The following is a 15,669-nucleotide window of genomic DNA, read 5'->3' as shown; positions in this document are numbered from 1 at the left end:
CAGAGGTTTCCCCCACCCACCACCAACTGTCCTTTGGGAGAGGATTCCAGGAGAGAGTTGGGTGGCTGACAAAAGTCAATCTCAAAGCCTGGTCTGGATGGAAAGAGGGGTAAGCCCCCTCTTCGATGTTATGGTCCCAATCCAATATCACTTAGCTGCTTTGAAGAAGCCCTTGGGAGGAATTCAATGTTGCACTAATATGATCATTCCATTAAGGGAAGCATTTTAAACAACCCTACCTCCCTTCTCCCTACATACTGTTATGGGGGTTCTCCCAACCCCTACCCCCCCAAAGCCAATTTCAGGCGGCCTGGGGGGAATAGAGAGGGGAAAGCTGTGTTACAGACGCCCTTATGCAGGTGATGGGACTCCTTAGCTTAATCCCATCCCCAACATAGAGCTGTCTAATTTGGCCCTCATGACATTGCAACATGTATATTTTATTTTCCCATAACCATAAAACAGATGTGGGGTGCAGGCTGGGTATCTGAAGTTCAGATACAGAATTCTGCTATAAACATAGTTCAGAGCGATCTCCCAGTCTTCAAAACAGATTGTTTGTGCTATCTACTTTCAAGAGGGTGTTCAAGTTTGATAGGTAAAAACACAGTCCTGAATATGCACATCAACTTTAACTGCAATATCTCAATCTCCATGGCAGATACCGCATAAACATTACTTTTGCAGTGTTCCCCATACACCTTTTAAAAACAGGTGCAAGGAGTTCAGTTGGTCTTCAGATCTCAGAACTGCTGTTAAACATATTGACTCCCAGGTTGATACTTCAATCTTCAGGGTAGATATTGTACTGTGCTGTACGTTTCAATTTTTCTGGCTTTAATTAAAAGGCTATCCATAACAGACCCATTAAAATTAATGGACATGACTGACTTAGGCCCATTGATTTTAGTGCGTCTACTCTGGTTAATCCGTAGTTGGCTGCAACCCTCTGATATGATGGCATAGCCAGATGCTGTCATGATGGGCTCACTGCTTGAATACTTTTCTGTTCTTATGTACAGTACATATCTGTGCTTGCAAGAAGTCTGGTTATATTTTTAGGAAGCAGGAGGATTTCAGCTCCATTTGTATCACTGACGTTGATTCTCCGGATTTCGGAATCTGGACTATTGGTCATCTTGGGAGTTTATACGAGGGTGGTGGTCCATGTAAACAAGCCAACACTTGCTCCTTGGCTGTCTGTTACCGTGCCGAGAACAACATGTGCAACTTCATTGCCATTATCCAAACATTGATTTGCTTGAATGTGAAATGGTACCTATATTCAGCATGCAGCAGGCACATTGAGCTAAAAGGCCATCAGGCAGAAGGATGCAGAAAGTCCCGGGTTCAAGCCCTGACATCTCCAGATCCTTGCCGAGCTGCTTTAAATATTACTTGAGTAGTTTAGGCATTGCTGAGCTAGATGTGGTCTGACACAATTCAAGCCATCTCCCTTTGTTCTTCCAAAATGGTGATACTATTTTACTTTCCAATTAGCTGATCACTTTAAATCTCTCAATTTAATCTGAGATGCATGTACGAGTTTTCCCAAAGAGATTTAGACAGGTGGTGGTGGGGAGATAAATTCACTTTCCTGGTTGTCCAGTTACCTATGAATTTAAATCGGATGCTAGTGTCGATGAATTAGATACATTTTTTTTCTACCCTGCCCTGCATTTTTCTTGGGTAGTGGCTTCCCTTTGTGCCCTGTTTTCATTGCAGCTGATCCCCTTGCTAAATCGAAGTTGGCCACCCCAAAACCTGACAGCTGAAGCACTTGATTGATGAAGCAAAGCCTCATGCTGGCTTTGATTTTCCCCTTCTGGTGAGTCTTAACACTGTGATTACTGAGAAGGCTACTGAGGGAAGGTGGGTGACTCAACGGAAGAAACCCCGGCCTGGGAAAGGGTGGAGTGAACTGACTGTGCTTTCTCCTTGCCCGCCACACACTTGCTCTCTGGCCAGGAACTTCAAAAATAAAATAAAACCTGTCTCAAGGAAAAGCACACAGACAGCGTCGGTGAGGTAGAGGAACTGGTGTTCAAACCAAAGCAGCTGAAATGCTCTGGCTACTCAAGACGCCTGGCACTTGCCTTTTCCTACTACTGCCTGCAGTTTTAGGGGTCCGGTACAGGTTTCCTAAGCGCTCGGTTCGGGTAGGTTTGCGCTCCATTCCATTGCAGGGCAAGACATTCGGTGGAAAAGCTGCAGCAAGGGCCGATGAACCCTACTCTGGAGATACAGAGGGTTTTTCAACAGTCTCCTCTACAGGTAATTTAGCTTCTGTGCTATGGGCAGAGGGTCTGGAGAAATGCTAAAGGTCAGGCATATTTTCTAGGTGTTGGCTATATGTTCCATGTCTTGCCATCCCAAATATTCAGATAATAATAACATTAATAATAGGAGCTGGACCTCAGTATCTGGGCTGAACGATGGTGGAGACGCTCCTTCAGGTATACTAGGCTGAGGTCGTTTAGGGCTCAGCCTTGACACTTTGAATTGTGCTCGGAAACGTACTGGGAGCCAATGTAGGACCTGTGTTATATCGTCCCGGTGGTCGCTCCCAGTCTCCAATCTAGCTGCCGCATTCTGGATTAATTGTAGTTTCCAGGTCACCTTCAAAGGTAGCCCTACGTAGAGCACATTGCAGTAGTCCAAGTGGGAGATAGCCAGAGCATGCACCCCACGGGCAGGTAGGGTCTCAGCCTGCGTACCAGATGGAGCTGGTAGACAGCCACCCTGGACACAGAATTGACCTGCGCCTCCATGGACAGTCATGAGTCCAAAATGACTCCCAGACTGAGCATCTGGTCCTTCAAGGGTACAGTTACCCCACTTAGGACCATCACAATCTCCTTTTTTCTGGCAGGTCTGCAGGTGGGACACAAATTGTTCTGGTGTATCTTTTTTTTATTGACAAGAGATGTGATGATGGCAGGCATTCTATCATAAATACTCAACAACCATATTGGATTGATGAGAATTCCTGATGACACGTTGGGGTACTTTTAGGCCAGACTTTCTCAACCCTGTAGCCGAAATGTTATGGACTACAGCTCTCACAAGCCCATAGCTACCATGACAAATGATCAGAGATGATGGAAGTTGTCACCCAAAGCATCTGGAGGATACCAGGGTGCTTTAGAGAAAAGCCAAGTAGTCATAATAATATATTATAAATTCGCATGGAAATATAGGTTGTTAGAACTTTTAATTATGCCCTTGTGAGTTCCAAAACTTCCCTCTTCCCCTAGCATAGAAGAAGACCCCCACATCTGTTAAGTTAAAAATTAGTTGACTTATGAACCCTTCAAAGGTCCGCTCCATGTGCTATTCCATACATCCCTCGGAAAAGTTGTACAGGCAGTATAACTTGGCTTAGTTGCAAAGTGGTGAAAGTTCCCAAATCATTGTTATATAGGAACTCAAGAGAGGCTTTTTAGAGCCATGTGGCTAAGCTACTGCAACCAAAATAAGGCAGGCAGGGTGGGGGTGAAGAGAGGATAGGGAATTTGAAGAAGCTGTAAAAGTTGTACAAGTGTTCAATATTCTCCCAGACTTGCTATCATGGTTGAATCTCCAGACAGGGGCTTAAACGGCAAAGAAGTTGTTGAAATATCACAAATGGGTCATTGGTGACATGTTTGTGTGTGTCCTGCTTTCATATTTTCTCCAGAATTGGTAACTTCATATTAAATGGGGGTGGCGGGACATCGTGAAAAACTTGCATGTGCGAGGAGTTCCAATCCCACAATAAACACTTATCTGAAAACACACTATTCCAATTGTGTCAAGCCTGTTGTGATGACCATTAGTGTAGAAATCATTTAAAAATTAAAAATAGCATTGATATTGTCAACACTTTCACAGTGATAAAATCATTAAACTCTTCTATATTCTTCTAAAATGTACTTCTGAGCAGACCTAGAACTGCGCCATTTTGTGCTACACATTACTATCCCAGGCAGGCAGACTTCTCGATTTTCCATTTGTACCACACTGGAGTCAAACTTGTAAAAAGGAAAGAAAAAAAAATCAAAAGTTTTTCAATGTCTCTTTTAAGTCCAGCCACTTAATTTGGAATATTGTGCTTCAATTGTCTTGCAGAGGATATATGCCGGAGTCGCCCCATAGACCTTGTATTTATAATAGACAGCTCCCGCAGTGTCCGGCCTCTGGAGTTTGAAAAAGTGAAAACCTTCTTGGCCAAACTGATTGAAGCCTTGGATGTGGGGGAAAGAGCGACTCGTGTGGCTGTGGTCAACTATGCCAGCACAGTCAAGATTGAATTTAATCTTCAGAAGTACTTTGACAAAGCTTCCATGAAGAATGCCATCTATCACATCCATCCATTATCTGTGGGGACTATGACTGGCTTGGCCATCCAGACAGCCATCAACGAAGTTTTCACCAGAGACGGAGGGGCAAGGGACTCTTCCCATGATGTCCCTAAGGTGGTCATTATTGTGACCGATGGGCGGCCTCAGGATCAGGTCCATGAGGTGGCTTACAGGGCTCGAGCCTCTGGAATTGAGATTTATGCCGTTGGGGTTGACCGAGCAGACATGGAGTTCTTGCGGCTGATAGTGAGTGAGCCGGTCAATGAGCACGTTTCTTATGTGGAGACCTATGGTGTGATAGAAAAGCTGGCTTCCAAATTTCGAGAGACGTTCTGTGGTAAGATAATCACTACATGGTGATTACTCCCCTTTGTTTCTGCTGCTAGGATAAGGATATACAGTCGTACCTTGGAAGTCGAACGGAATCCATTCCAGAAGTCTGTTCGACTTCCAAAACATTCGAAAACCAAAGCGTAGCTTCTGATTGGCTGCAGGAACCTCCTGCAGCCAATCAGAAGTCTTGGAAACTCCGTCGGACATTCGGGTTTCAAAGGAACATTCGCAAACCGGAACAATCACTTCCAGGTTTGCGGTGTTCGGGATCCAAGGTATGTTGTTAGGTAAGTCAGGTTTTTTTTCGTTTTTTCCCCTTTTTAAATGTATTATATGGTTTTGTTGATGTAAATTGCTTTGATATATCTTTTCATGATACAGCCGTATACAAATGTTTAAAATAAGTAAATAAATTCCCCACATAAAAACTGAACTGTGTCTCTCTATGAGACCGTTGTGCCATCTCAGCCAGGAAATGCTTAATAAGTTATTTGGCCAGAGAGCATTACATGTTTTCTGTGGTACCATCGGACATAATTCTTCTGTACACTCCTTCCCTAGCTGTGGATGTTTGCACCCTTGGGACCCACAACTGTGAGCAACTTTGTGTGAGTAGCAATGGCTCTTGGCGCTGTGAATGCTATGAAGGATACACCTTGAATCCAGACAAGAGAACTTGCACAAGCAAGGAGTTGGAGGCACGTTCAGGTAACATGTTTTGTGAGGAGATTTGTTTTTTTAAAAAGTAATTTGTAATTTAGTTATTAATGTAATTCCTTATTATCTGTCCTAGCTGGAGAGGCTTGTGCACCTGGAAGCCACGACTGTGAGCAATTGTGTGTTAGTAGCGATGGCTCCCGGCGCTGCGAATGCTATGAAGGGTACACACTGAATCCAGACAAGAGAACTTGCTCAAGGAAGGAGTTGGAGGCTCCCTCAGGTAACACATTTTATGAGGAGATTTGGCTTCTTACTAATTTATTAATTAGGTATTAATGTAGTTCCTTAATATATCTCCTAGGTCGGGAGACCTGCGGGCCTGGGACCCACAACTGTGAGCAGCTTTGTGTGAGTAGCGATGGCTCTTGGCATTGTGAGTGTTATGAAGGGTACACCTTGAATCTGGACAAGAGAACTTGCTCAAGGAAGGAGTCGGAAGCTTCTTCAGGTAACACATTTTGTGAGATTTATTTTGTTTTCTATGTAATTTATCCATTTATTCAGGGGTCAGCAACTTTTTTCAGCCATGGGCCAGTCCACCGTCCCTCAGACCATGTGGTGGGCTGGACTATTTTTTGGGGGGAAATATGAACAAATTCCTATGCCCCACAAATAACCCAGAGATGCATTTTAAATAAAAGGACACATTCTACTCTTGTAAAAACACGCTGATTCCCAGACCATCTGTGGGCTGGATTGAGAAGGCGATTGGGCAGCATCTGGCCCACGGGCCTTAGGTTGCCTACCCTTGCATTTATTGTTCAACTATTACAGTCATACCTTGGAAGTCAAATGGAATCCGTTCTGGAAGTCTGTTCAAATTCCAAAATGTTCGGAAACCAATGCACGGCTTCTGATTGGCTGCAGGAAGCTTATGCAGCCAATCCGAAGCCCCGGAAGCCCCATCAGATGATTGGGTCCCAAAGAACGTTTGCAAACTGGAACACTCAGTTCCGGGTTTGCGGCGTTTGGGAGTCAAAACGTCCGAGTACCAAGACGTTCAGGATCCAAGGTACGACTGTAATGTAATTCCTTATCCTAGATGGAGAGGGTTGTTTATCCGGAAGCCACAATTGTGAGCAACTCTGTGCGAGTACCGATGGCTCCTGGCGCTGCGAGTGCTATGAAGGGTACACCTTGAATCCAGACAAGAGAACTTGCTCAAGGAAGGAGTTGGAAGCTTCTTCAGGTAACACATTTTGTGAGATTTATTCTGTTTTCTAAGTAGGTTATCCATTTATTATTCAGATATTAATGTAATTCCTTAACATCTGCCAAGGTGGAGAGGGTTGTGCATCTGGAAGCCACGACTGTGAGCAATTGTGTGTGAGTACAGATGGATCTTGGCGTTGTAAGTGCTATGAAGGGTACACACTGAACCCAGACAAGAGAACTTGCTCAAGGAAGGAGTTGGAGGTTCCTTCAGGTAACACATTTCATGAGAATTCTTCTGCTGCCCCCCTACATAATGAATCAATTTATCATTCAACTATTAATGTAATTCCTTATTATCTGTCCTAGCTGGAGAGGCTTGTGCATCTGGAAGCCACGACTGTGAGCAATTGTGTGTGAGCACAGATGGATCCTGGCATTGTGAATGCTATGAAGGGTACACACTGAACCCAGACAAGAGAACTTGCTCAAGGAAGGAGTTAGAATCTTCTTCAGGTAATACGTTTTGTGATATTTCATTTGTTTACCAATTTATTATCTAATATTAATGTAACTGGGGTGTATGGGATGTTACGGGAGGGGTAGTACCAGTACCTCTGTTGTGCTCCTTCTGGGGTAGTTTCTCCACCTTTGGTCTGCACCCTGCACTCAGCTCTCAGCTGTGGCTACTAGAAGCCGCCCGCATGCGACAGCGGCCACACCTTGGGAAGTGGTTTCGACTGGCCAGCCAAACCAGGTGAGGATATCCAATTGGTCTCAAACGCTTGCTCTGCTCCCTTTGGGCCACATTAGCAAGGCTGAGCGGTGGGTGGGTCTTGTCATTTGGGCAGCCCAGGACCTCTATATTCACTGCCCAGGTTGTACCCCAAAGAAGTTGCTCCGGTGCTGCTAATCCAGCGGCTTGACTTCATCCCCAGAGCGCATGACATTGTCTCTCAAGACCAGGCATCCCCAAACTGCGGCCCTCCAGATGTTTTGGCCTACAACTCCCATCATCCCTAGCTAAGAGGACCAGTGGTCAGGGATGATGGGAATTGTAGTCCAAAACATCTGGAGGGCCAAAGTTTGGGGGTGCCTGCTCAAGACAGACGGATGCGAACAACAGATAAGGTAGCTTCTTGATCTCTGTCCTAGGTGGAGAGGGTTGTTTGTCCGGAAGCCACAATTGTGAGCAACTCTGTGCGAGTACCGATGGCTCCTGGCGCTGCGGGTGCTATGAAGGGTATATCTTGAATCCAGATAAGAGAACTTGCTCAAGAAAGGAGTTGGAGGCTCCCTCAGGTAACACATTTCATGAGATTTCTCCCCACCACCACCACCACCACCACAATGAATCAATTTATCATTCAACTACTATTAATGTAATTCCGTGACATCCATCCTAGGTGGAGAGGGTTGTGTATCTGGAAGCCACGACTGTGAGCAATTGTGTGTTAGTAGCAATGGCTCCTGGCGCTGCGAGTGCTATGAAGGGTACACACTGAATCCAGACAAGAGAACTTGCTCAAGGAAGGAGTTGGAGGCTCCCTCAGGTAACACGTTTTATGAGGAGATTTGGCTTCTTACTAATTTATTAATTAGGTATTAATGTAGTTCCTTAATATATCTCCTAGGTCGGGAGACCTGTGAGCCTGGGATCCACAATTGTGAGCAACTTTGTGTGAGTAGCGACGGCTCCTGGCACTGTGAATGTTATGAAGGGTACACCTTGAATCCGGACAAGAGAACTTGCACAAGCAAGGAGTTGGAGGCACCTTCAGGTAACATGTTTTGAGAGCAGATTTGTTTTTTTTAAAAAATTAAATTATAATTTAGTTATTAATATAATTCCTTATTATCCGTCCTAGCTGGAGAGGCTTGTGCATCTGGAAACCACGACTGTGAGCAATTGTGTGTGAGTACAGACGGATCCTGGCATTGTGAGTGCTATGAAGGGTACACACTGAACCCAGACAAGAGAACTTGCTCAAGGAAGGAGTTGGAAGCTTCTTCGGGTAACATATTTTGTGAAATTTCTTCTGTTTTCTAAGTAATTTATCCATTTATTATTCAACTATTAATGTAATTCCTTGACATCCATCCTAGGTGGAGAGGGTTGTGTATCTGGAAGCCACGACTGTGAGCAATTGTGTGTTAGTAGCGATGGCTCCTGGCGCTGCGCGTGCTATGAAGGGTACACACTGAATCCAGACAAGAGAACTTGCTCAAGGAAGGAGTCGGAGGCCCCCCCAGGTAACACGTTGTGAAGAGATTTGTTGTTTTTTAAATTATTATTTAGTTATTGATATAGTTCCTTATCCAACCTAGGTGAAGAGAACTGTGTGCCTGGAACACACAACTGTGAGCAAATTTGTTTGAGTGCCGATGGCTCCTGGCATTGTGAGTGTTATGAAGGGTACACCTTGAATCCGGATAAAAGAACTTGCTCAAGGAAGAATCTGGAGGCTCCTTCACGTAATACATTTTCTGAGGTTCTTTTCAGTATTTAAAAAAAATAGTTTAGTATTTAATTATTAATGTAGTTCCTTATCTGTCCTAGGTGGGGAGAGCTGTGTACCTGGGACTCACAATTGTGAGCAAATCTGTGTGAGTAGCGATGGCTCCTGGCACTGCGAGTGCTTTGAAGGCTACGTCTTGAATCAAGACAAGAGGACTTGCTCACGTAAGAATCTGGCAGCTTCATTAGCCAGCACATTTTGTGATGGGAGGTTTTGTGGTTTTTTTGGTTGGAAAACATTCAGCAATGTGATTTCTTAATCGCATTTGAATAATCTTATTGGACCCAGGTGGCGCTGTGGGTTAAACCACAGTCTAGGGCTTGCTGATCAGAAAGTCGGCAGTTCGAATCCCTGCAACGGGGTGAGCTCCTGTTGCTCGGTCCCAGCTCCTGCCCACCTAGCAGTTCGAAAGCACATCAAAGTGCAAGTAGATAAATAGGGACCGCTCCGGCAGGAAGGTAAACGGTGTTTCTGTGCGCTGCTCTGGTTCGCCAGAAGCGGCTTTGTCATGCTGGCCACATGACCCGGAAGCTGTCTGCGGACAAACGCCGGCTCCCTTGGCCTATAGAGCGAGATGAGCGCGCAATCCCAGAGTCGGATACAACTGGACCTGATGGTCAGGGGCCCCTTTACCTTTATTGTTGTTCAAAACTATCTTGTAAGGTGGGTCATTATTATTCATTCCCATATTGCTGGTAAAGGAGGGCTGGGTCTGAGAGAATAGCATCCCCAAAGCTTTATTTATACCTTGCCATGTCATGGCTAAAGTACAGTTAGAATTGGAGAGTTCCCCATGTATCAGGTGACAAACCTAGCTATTAGGCCACATCCGCTCTCTCTAAATACCTCAAGATGTTGTTTCGAATGATTTTCCAATTAGTTTGTCTTTTTTCCCCAGTTACAAAAGTCTTTATAAACCAAAAACTATCTATCTATCTATCTATCTATCTATCTATCTATCTATCTATCTATCTATCTAATGGCTGTGCAATAGTTAAGAGTGTTGTTTATGGACCATGGGGATTGTTTTGAGGATAATAAAAGAGGTGTCGGTGAGAACCAGGTCACGCCACTTTGAGCCCCCTTGATGGAAAGGCAGGATATTGATGTGCTAAATAACTAAATGTGTCTTCGTGAAGACCAAGTTACACAGCATAGCTCAACTCCCTCCCTAGCTAGAGAAAAGGACGTTTGCACAACTGGAGACCATGACTGCGAACAGATCTGTGTTGCCAGCGGTGACACTTGGCACTGCGACTGCTTTGAAGGGCACACCTTGAATCCGGATAAGAGGACCTGTTCAAGTAAACATATGGCAGCTTATTCAACATATATTTGATGAGAAAGGGAGGGTGCAAGCCTATTTATCGTGATTCTCTCTCTTTTTTTAAAAATAGTTCATTCTTCAGCTTTGGACGTCTGTGGACCTGGAACCCACGACTGCCAACAAATCTGTGTTCCCAGTGGCAGTTCCCATAGTTGTGAGTGCTATGAAGGATTCACCCTGAATGCAGATAAGAAAACATGCTCAAGTAAGAATCTGGGTGATACATCAGGAAGGAAAAGCATTATGTTGCTTCTTTTCCCCCCAGTACATATTTCAATTTGGTTGAGAAACTGCATTCTTAGTGGGCTTACTGCCATTTTTCTTGGAAATGGTCTGTCTCCCCTTGGGTGCGTACGTACCATGCATTTAAGGCACCTAACTGAGAATCCTGGGATCTGTAGTTTACCCCACTCAGCAGCCGAACAAACTACAGTTCCCAGGATTCTTTGGGGTGTGTGGAAATGTGTTTTTAAATGTGTGGTGTGTAACAGCTGCATGACAGGACGACGCTTACCCTTGAAGAGAGATGTGCTGAGGAGGAAAGCTATGCTGTCATGATATCTTCTGTCATGGAGACCGTAAATGGTTTTCTGCCCAGGAAATCCCATTTTGGGGAGCTGTGCTCTCCCATGGGTCATGTGACTCACATGGGAGCGCAGCCTGGAAGACACACGCCCTGGTTTTGTACTGGGACATGTTGGAAGGCATAGTGGCACCATTCACATAGCAAAAACTACCACACAGAGACCAACATTTTCAAAAGTAAGGGGGTCCATGGCTCGGCCTTTTTAAAAACAGGGCGTCCGCAGTACTCAGCTAATTGGGAACCACTGGTTTAGATACCAATGTTTTATTTCTTGTACCCTGCTCTGAGATTGGCTGGAGCAATGAAGAGTGGGTAACAACTATTGTTAATACATACATAACCGAATGCATATGGTTCATTCTCTCCTCAGGAATAGCAAGAAGCCGTCTTCCTTCTATGACAACGGAAGAGGCCTGTAAATGTGAATCACTTGCTAAATTTCACAAGCTGGCCACTTCATACCTTGAGGCAATATCTACGAAACATATCCTTTCTCTTGAGATCTTTTCAGTGGTGGATGCGTTGCTGTTTCGCGTGCTTCCTCGTGCAGCAAACGTCTTTGCAAAATCTGATCTGCAGCAATGCGATATGTTCCTTAACGGTTGACCACTAGATGATCTGTCCAAGAAATTAGAAGCATACCAGTATGGAGCAGAGCATGTCTAGAGCTGAAGAACCAGCTGCAATTAAAAAGAATTCCTTCCTATAGCACTTTGCAAGCTTTTCTTTCAAAGGAGTTGCTTTGTTGTTTTTTAAAAAAATGCAAATGTGTGTAGTGACGCCACTTGTGTAATGCACATAATTGTGTCTAATCAAAGAAAGTCCATTCTGCATATAAGTCAATGTTGTTTTTATAGCCGTATGCACTGTGCAGTGCATATTTCTACAACTGTATTTGAATGCAGTGGTTAAAACTTAAATCTGCCCCTCTCATATCCATCCATTTATAGGTACAGTTAAAGCCATATAAATAGTTGTGGCTGGTATGGTGCATTATAATAACTTTTCTGCATCTGGCAAAGTAGAATATAAATGCTATCTCCTATTTCTGATTTCCATTTAAATTATATATATATATAAGCCCTTAGAGACATATGTGTCCAGTGGGACAAGCTGCTCTAAATGACATTCAGGTCCCTTTAAACCCCATTTTTAAATCCAGGACTCAAAATATATCAGCAGAATGGACTGGCTCAAATATCACTGCTATGTGGATGAAACACAATGTACAGCGGCGGGTTAAAAACCCCTAACATTATTTGCCTATGGCACATGTTAATGTAATTTACATCTTGCAACCTTTCATTTTAATAAAGATCAGCATACTCTGGAAAAGTTTCCCCCCCTTTTTTATGTAGCTCTGTGAGAATGTATACAATACATTTAAAAAACAGGAAATTTGTTTGTCACTGTGAAAGTGACTTAGCCCATGGTGGTAAGATTCATTGATTCAACGCGAGTTCTTATCTTCATATAGTTGTCCCTTATTCTCTGTCACAGGTCCTGAAAATAAACAAATGCTTTTATATCTGAATAGCAAGTTTTCTACACGCATGGCACTGCTTATTGTTCACTAAGTTAGGGCTGCCATATTTCTAGAAGTAAGAGTCATTTAGCTTTTTCAGGCAACAACCTCCTAGATATTTTGCCGATTTCCCAAACTCCCTGCCAGAATTAAATCCCGGACATGTCTAGGACATTCCAGACGTATGGCAAACCTAACTGTGTGTGAATACAGTGGTACCTTGGGTTACAGACGCTTCAGGATACAGACTTTGCTTCAGGATGAGAACAGAAATCGTGCGGTGGCTGCGCAGCGGCAGTGGGAGGCCCCATTAACTAAAGTGGTACCTCAGGTTAAGAGCAGTTTCAGGTTAAGAACGGACCTCCAGAACGAATTTAAGTTCTTAACCAGAGGTACCGCTGTATATGTTCATACCCTGAGGTGGGGAAAATGAATTGCACAGATATAAACTGAAGGAAGAGAGGAAGTAGACTAGATCAGTGATGGCAAACCTATGACACGCGTGTCAGACGTGACACGCAGAACCCTCACTGCTGGCACACGCCCCATCGGCCCATTCATGTTGCTGTTGCCCCCCCCCCCCCAATTTGTTCTCCTGCTCCTCCTACAGCTTGTCTGTTGCTGGTAGCCAGAGATTGGTTTTTTAACCCTTTCTGTGCTGGTTTTTTCTGGCGCTTTGGCAGACTATATTGTGTGTAACAGCGTTAATTTTTTAACCCGTTCTGTGCTGGTTTTTTTGGCGCTTTGGCAGACTATGTCAGTGCTGTGTGTTAGTTCCAGAAAAGGTATTATTCATCATTTATTTTTGTTCTCTTTCCCCCCCCCCAAAAGCGCAGCAGCTTTGGGGCACCCCCCCAAAAAAGCAAAGCAACTTTTGCACCCCCCAAAAAACCTCCAAAGGTTAGCAGCTCCCCCAAAAAAGGTCAACAACTCTGGGCACTTTATGATAAATAAGGGGTTTTGGGGTTGGTTTGGTTAAATAATTAGTTTTTGGTTTATTAAATACAGTTATATATTACAATTATACATTTTTGTTATCTAAACTATAAATATCACGAAATTATGGGTTTTTTCTCGAAGTGACACACCACCCAAGTTATGCTTGGGTTTTTGGTGAATTTTGACACACCAAGCTCAAAAGGTTGCCCATCACTGGACTAGATCATTCCTAATAAAGGCTCTGTGTCTCTGATTTTTGGATACTTAATGTCAACACAGAGAGATGCACTGAAGAAGGAAGGTTAAACCTGTCCAAAAAAAATTCCACTCACACAGCTGTCAAAGATGTTCAGGACTTGTATTAGATAAAATAAACATGGTGAGTAGCTCCAGCCTCTGGGTGGGCAGACACAGACGTTGCACCTGGACAACCAAGTCATAACTGGTCATACAGCCGAGATCTCCCTCCGAGGGACCACCTCACCCCATTTCTCGCTTTCTCCCTCTCCATTCTCAGCAGCCCCCTCTACTAGCTTCCAAAAGCCAACCTTTAAGGGAGCCCATTATAGGGGGGGGGGCACACCTTTTGTTTTGGAGAAGATCACCCCAGGAAATGGTTCCTCATTTTTGAAGGTAGGAAGGTTGCCCCACACCTCAGAAGGGATGGTTGGATGGAAATGAAAGCCATGATGAAAGAACAGGTGCCACATTTGGGTGGAGAAGTGGGGGGTGGGGAGAGAATTTTGGGGTGGGGAGAGAGAACCAGCCTTTCCTCAACATGGAACTAGAGCAATTTATCTCTGAAATATTTGGCTGCCTCCGCACAGATTTCTCCTTGCATGGAGAATTCCACTATTGGTCAGTATATCCCACTTTTTATGTGTATATTATTATTATTATTATTATTATTATTATTATTATTATTACACCGCCCATCTGGCTGGGCTTCCTCAGCCACTCTGGGCTTCCTCAGCCACTCTGGCTTCCAACAGAACATTAAATACAATAATCTTTTAAACATTAAAAGCTTCCCTAAACAGGGCTGCCTTCAGATGTCTTCTAAAAGTCTGGTAGTTGTTTTTCTCTTTGACATCTGGTGAGAGGGGGTTCCACAGGGCGGGTGCCACTACCAAGAAGGCCCTCTGCCTGGTTCCCTGTAACTTGGCTTCTCGCAATGAGGGAACCGCCAGAAGGCCATCGGCGCTGGACCTCAGTGTCCGGGCAGAACGATGGGGGTGGAGACGCTCCTTCAGGTTATCCTGTTATGGAACACTAGTGACCCTATTTAAACTGCCACGCCTAAATGTTAAGTTACATTTACATTTAATATATAAATATCATTTAAGAAATAAATCAACCAAGTGCATTAATGATTCCACATATGTAAATGCATGTGCATTCAATATTTTCTGCTAATAGATGAGCATGTATAATATCAAATATATAATAAGCCAAACTCACCCTATTCACAGTGGCTTGGATCCTAACTTCCATGTGTCAACTGTTAAAAATACTAGATGGCAAATATCCACCACCTTCATAGAATGGTAAATACCTGAGACTAGGACTATTTGCATTTTTTAATTGCCAAAACTTTCTGTAGCCTCACTAGTTCAGACTTAACAAACATCACTTTTTCATAAACACAGCAAAATAATTAATGTTTTTGTCTTGTGGGTATCCCGTCAAATTCCTGTCACAGATCGTCTGCCAATTTTATGAAAAGGTCTGGCTATTTTTTATTTTTTTTTAAAGGCTTTGAAATATCTGATTCTGATTCACATATTTTTCCAGTTTTTGTTCTGCCTCGCTGTGTAATAACTCCCCCCCCCCCCGGTTTCCTCATTTTTTCCTACGTGGTGGGAAAAGGCCCAAAGTACTTTTTCGGAGGGAATATAAGGTGAGCTGAATTTAAAACGGTTTTGGCTCTTTCTCTATCTTTGCTGTCATGGAATGCACCTAAGGCACAAAATAATATAGTGCTGATGATTCCTCCTCCGATTGTTCACATACTAGCCGTGGACATCAGAGGGATGCCATGTGACTTCAGGTACAGGACCAGAAGTGCAGCCCCATTCTAAGCATGCCCCCCCCGATGCACACCTGAAGAGCAGTGCTGGTTTTACATATAAGCTAAACAAGCTATAGCTTAGGACCCCACTCTCTTCGCCCCCCCCCAAAAAAAACTTATAGAAGGACGGAATGAACTCAAAAAAAGAAAAGAA

The 15,669-nt window shown here is 43.9% G+C and overlaps 1 protein-coding gene across 1 annotated transcript; it reads left to right on the top strand.

The window, feature by feature from the left end:
- Positions 1–2,790: 2,790 nt before the first annotated feature.
- MATN3 (matrilin 3) lies at positions 2,791–11,757 on the top strand. The gene is made up of 8 exons (XM_060272265.1): positions 2,791–2,824; positions 4,111–4,680; positions 5,238–5,360; positions 5,698–5,827; positions 9,119–9,231; positions 10,249–10,371; positions 11,351–11,464; positions 11,591–11,757. Exons 1-8 carry the CDS (start codon positions 2,791–2,793, stop codon positions 11,644–11,646), a joined length of 1,263 nt encoding a protein of 420 aa, XP_060128248.1. The 3' UTR covers positions 11,647–11,757.
- Positions 11,758–15,669: the final 3,912 nt, after the last annotated feature.

The sequence above is a fragment of the Zootoca vivipara genome, chromosome 3 (assembly GCF_963506605.1).
Source record: "Zootoca vivipara chromosome 3, rZooViv1.1, whole genome shotgun sequence".
NCBI classification, from domain to species: Eukaryota; Metazoa; Chordata; class Lepidosauria; order Squamata; family Lacertidae; genus Zootoca; species Zootoca vivipara.
This window is presented reverse-complemented; position numbering and strand designations above follow the sequence as displayed.

What these genes read in the sequence shown, in the direction of transcription:
- MATN3 (XM_060272265.1), top strand. Translation starts at nt 2,791, where the DNA reads ATGACTCCCAGACTGAGCATCTGGTCCTTCAAGG. An exon ending in AGACAAGAGGACTTGCTCAC is followed by an intron (nt 9,232 to 10,248) that starts GTAAGAATCTGG and finishes CCCTAGCTAGAG; the next exon opens with AAAAGGACGTTTGCACAACT. An exon ending in GGATAAGAGGACCTGTTCAA is followed by an intron (nt 10,372 to 11,350) that starts GTAAACATATGG and finishes TTCTCTCCTCAG; the next exon opens with GAATAGCAAGAAGCCGTCTT.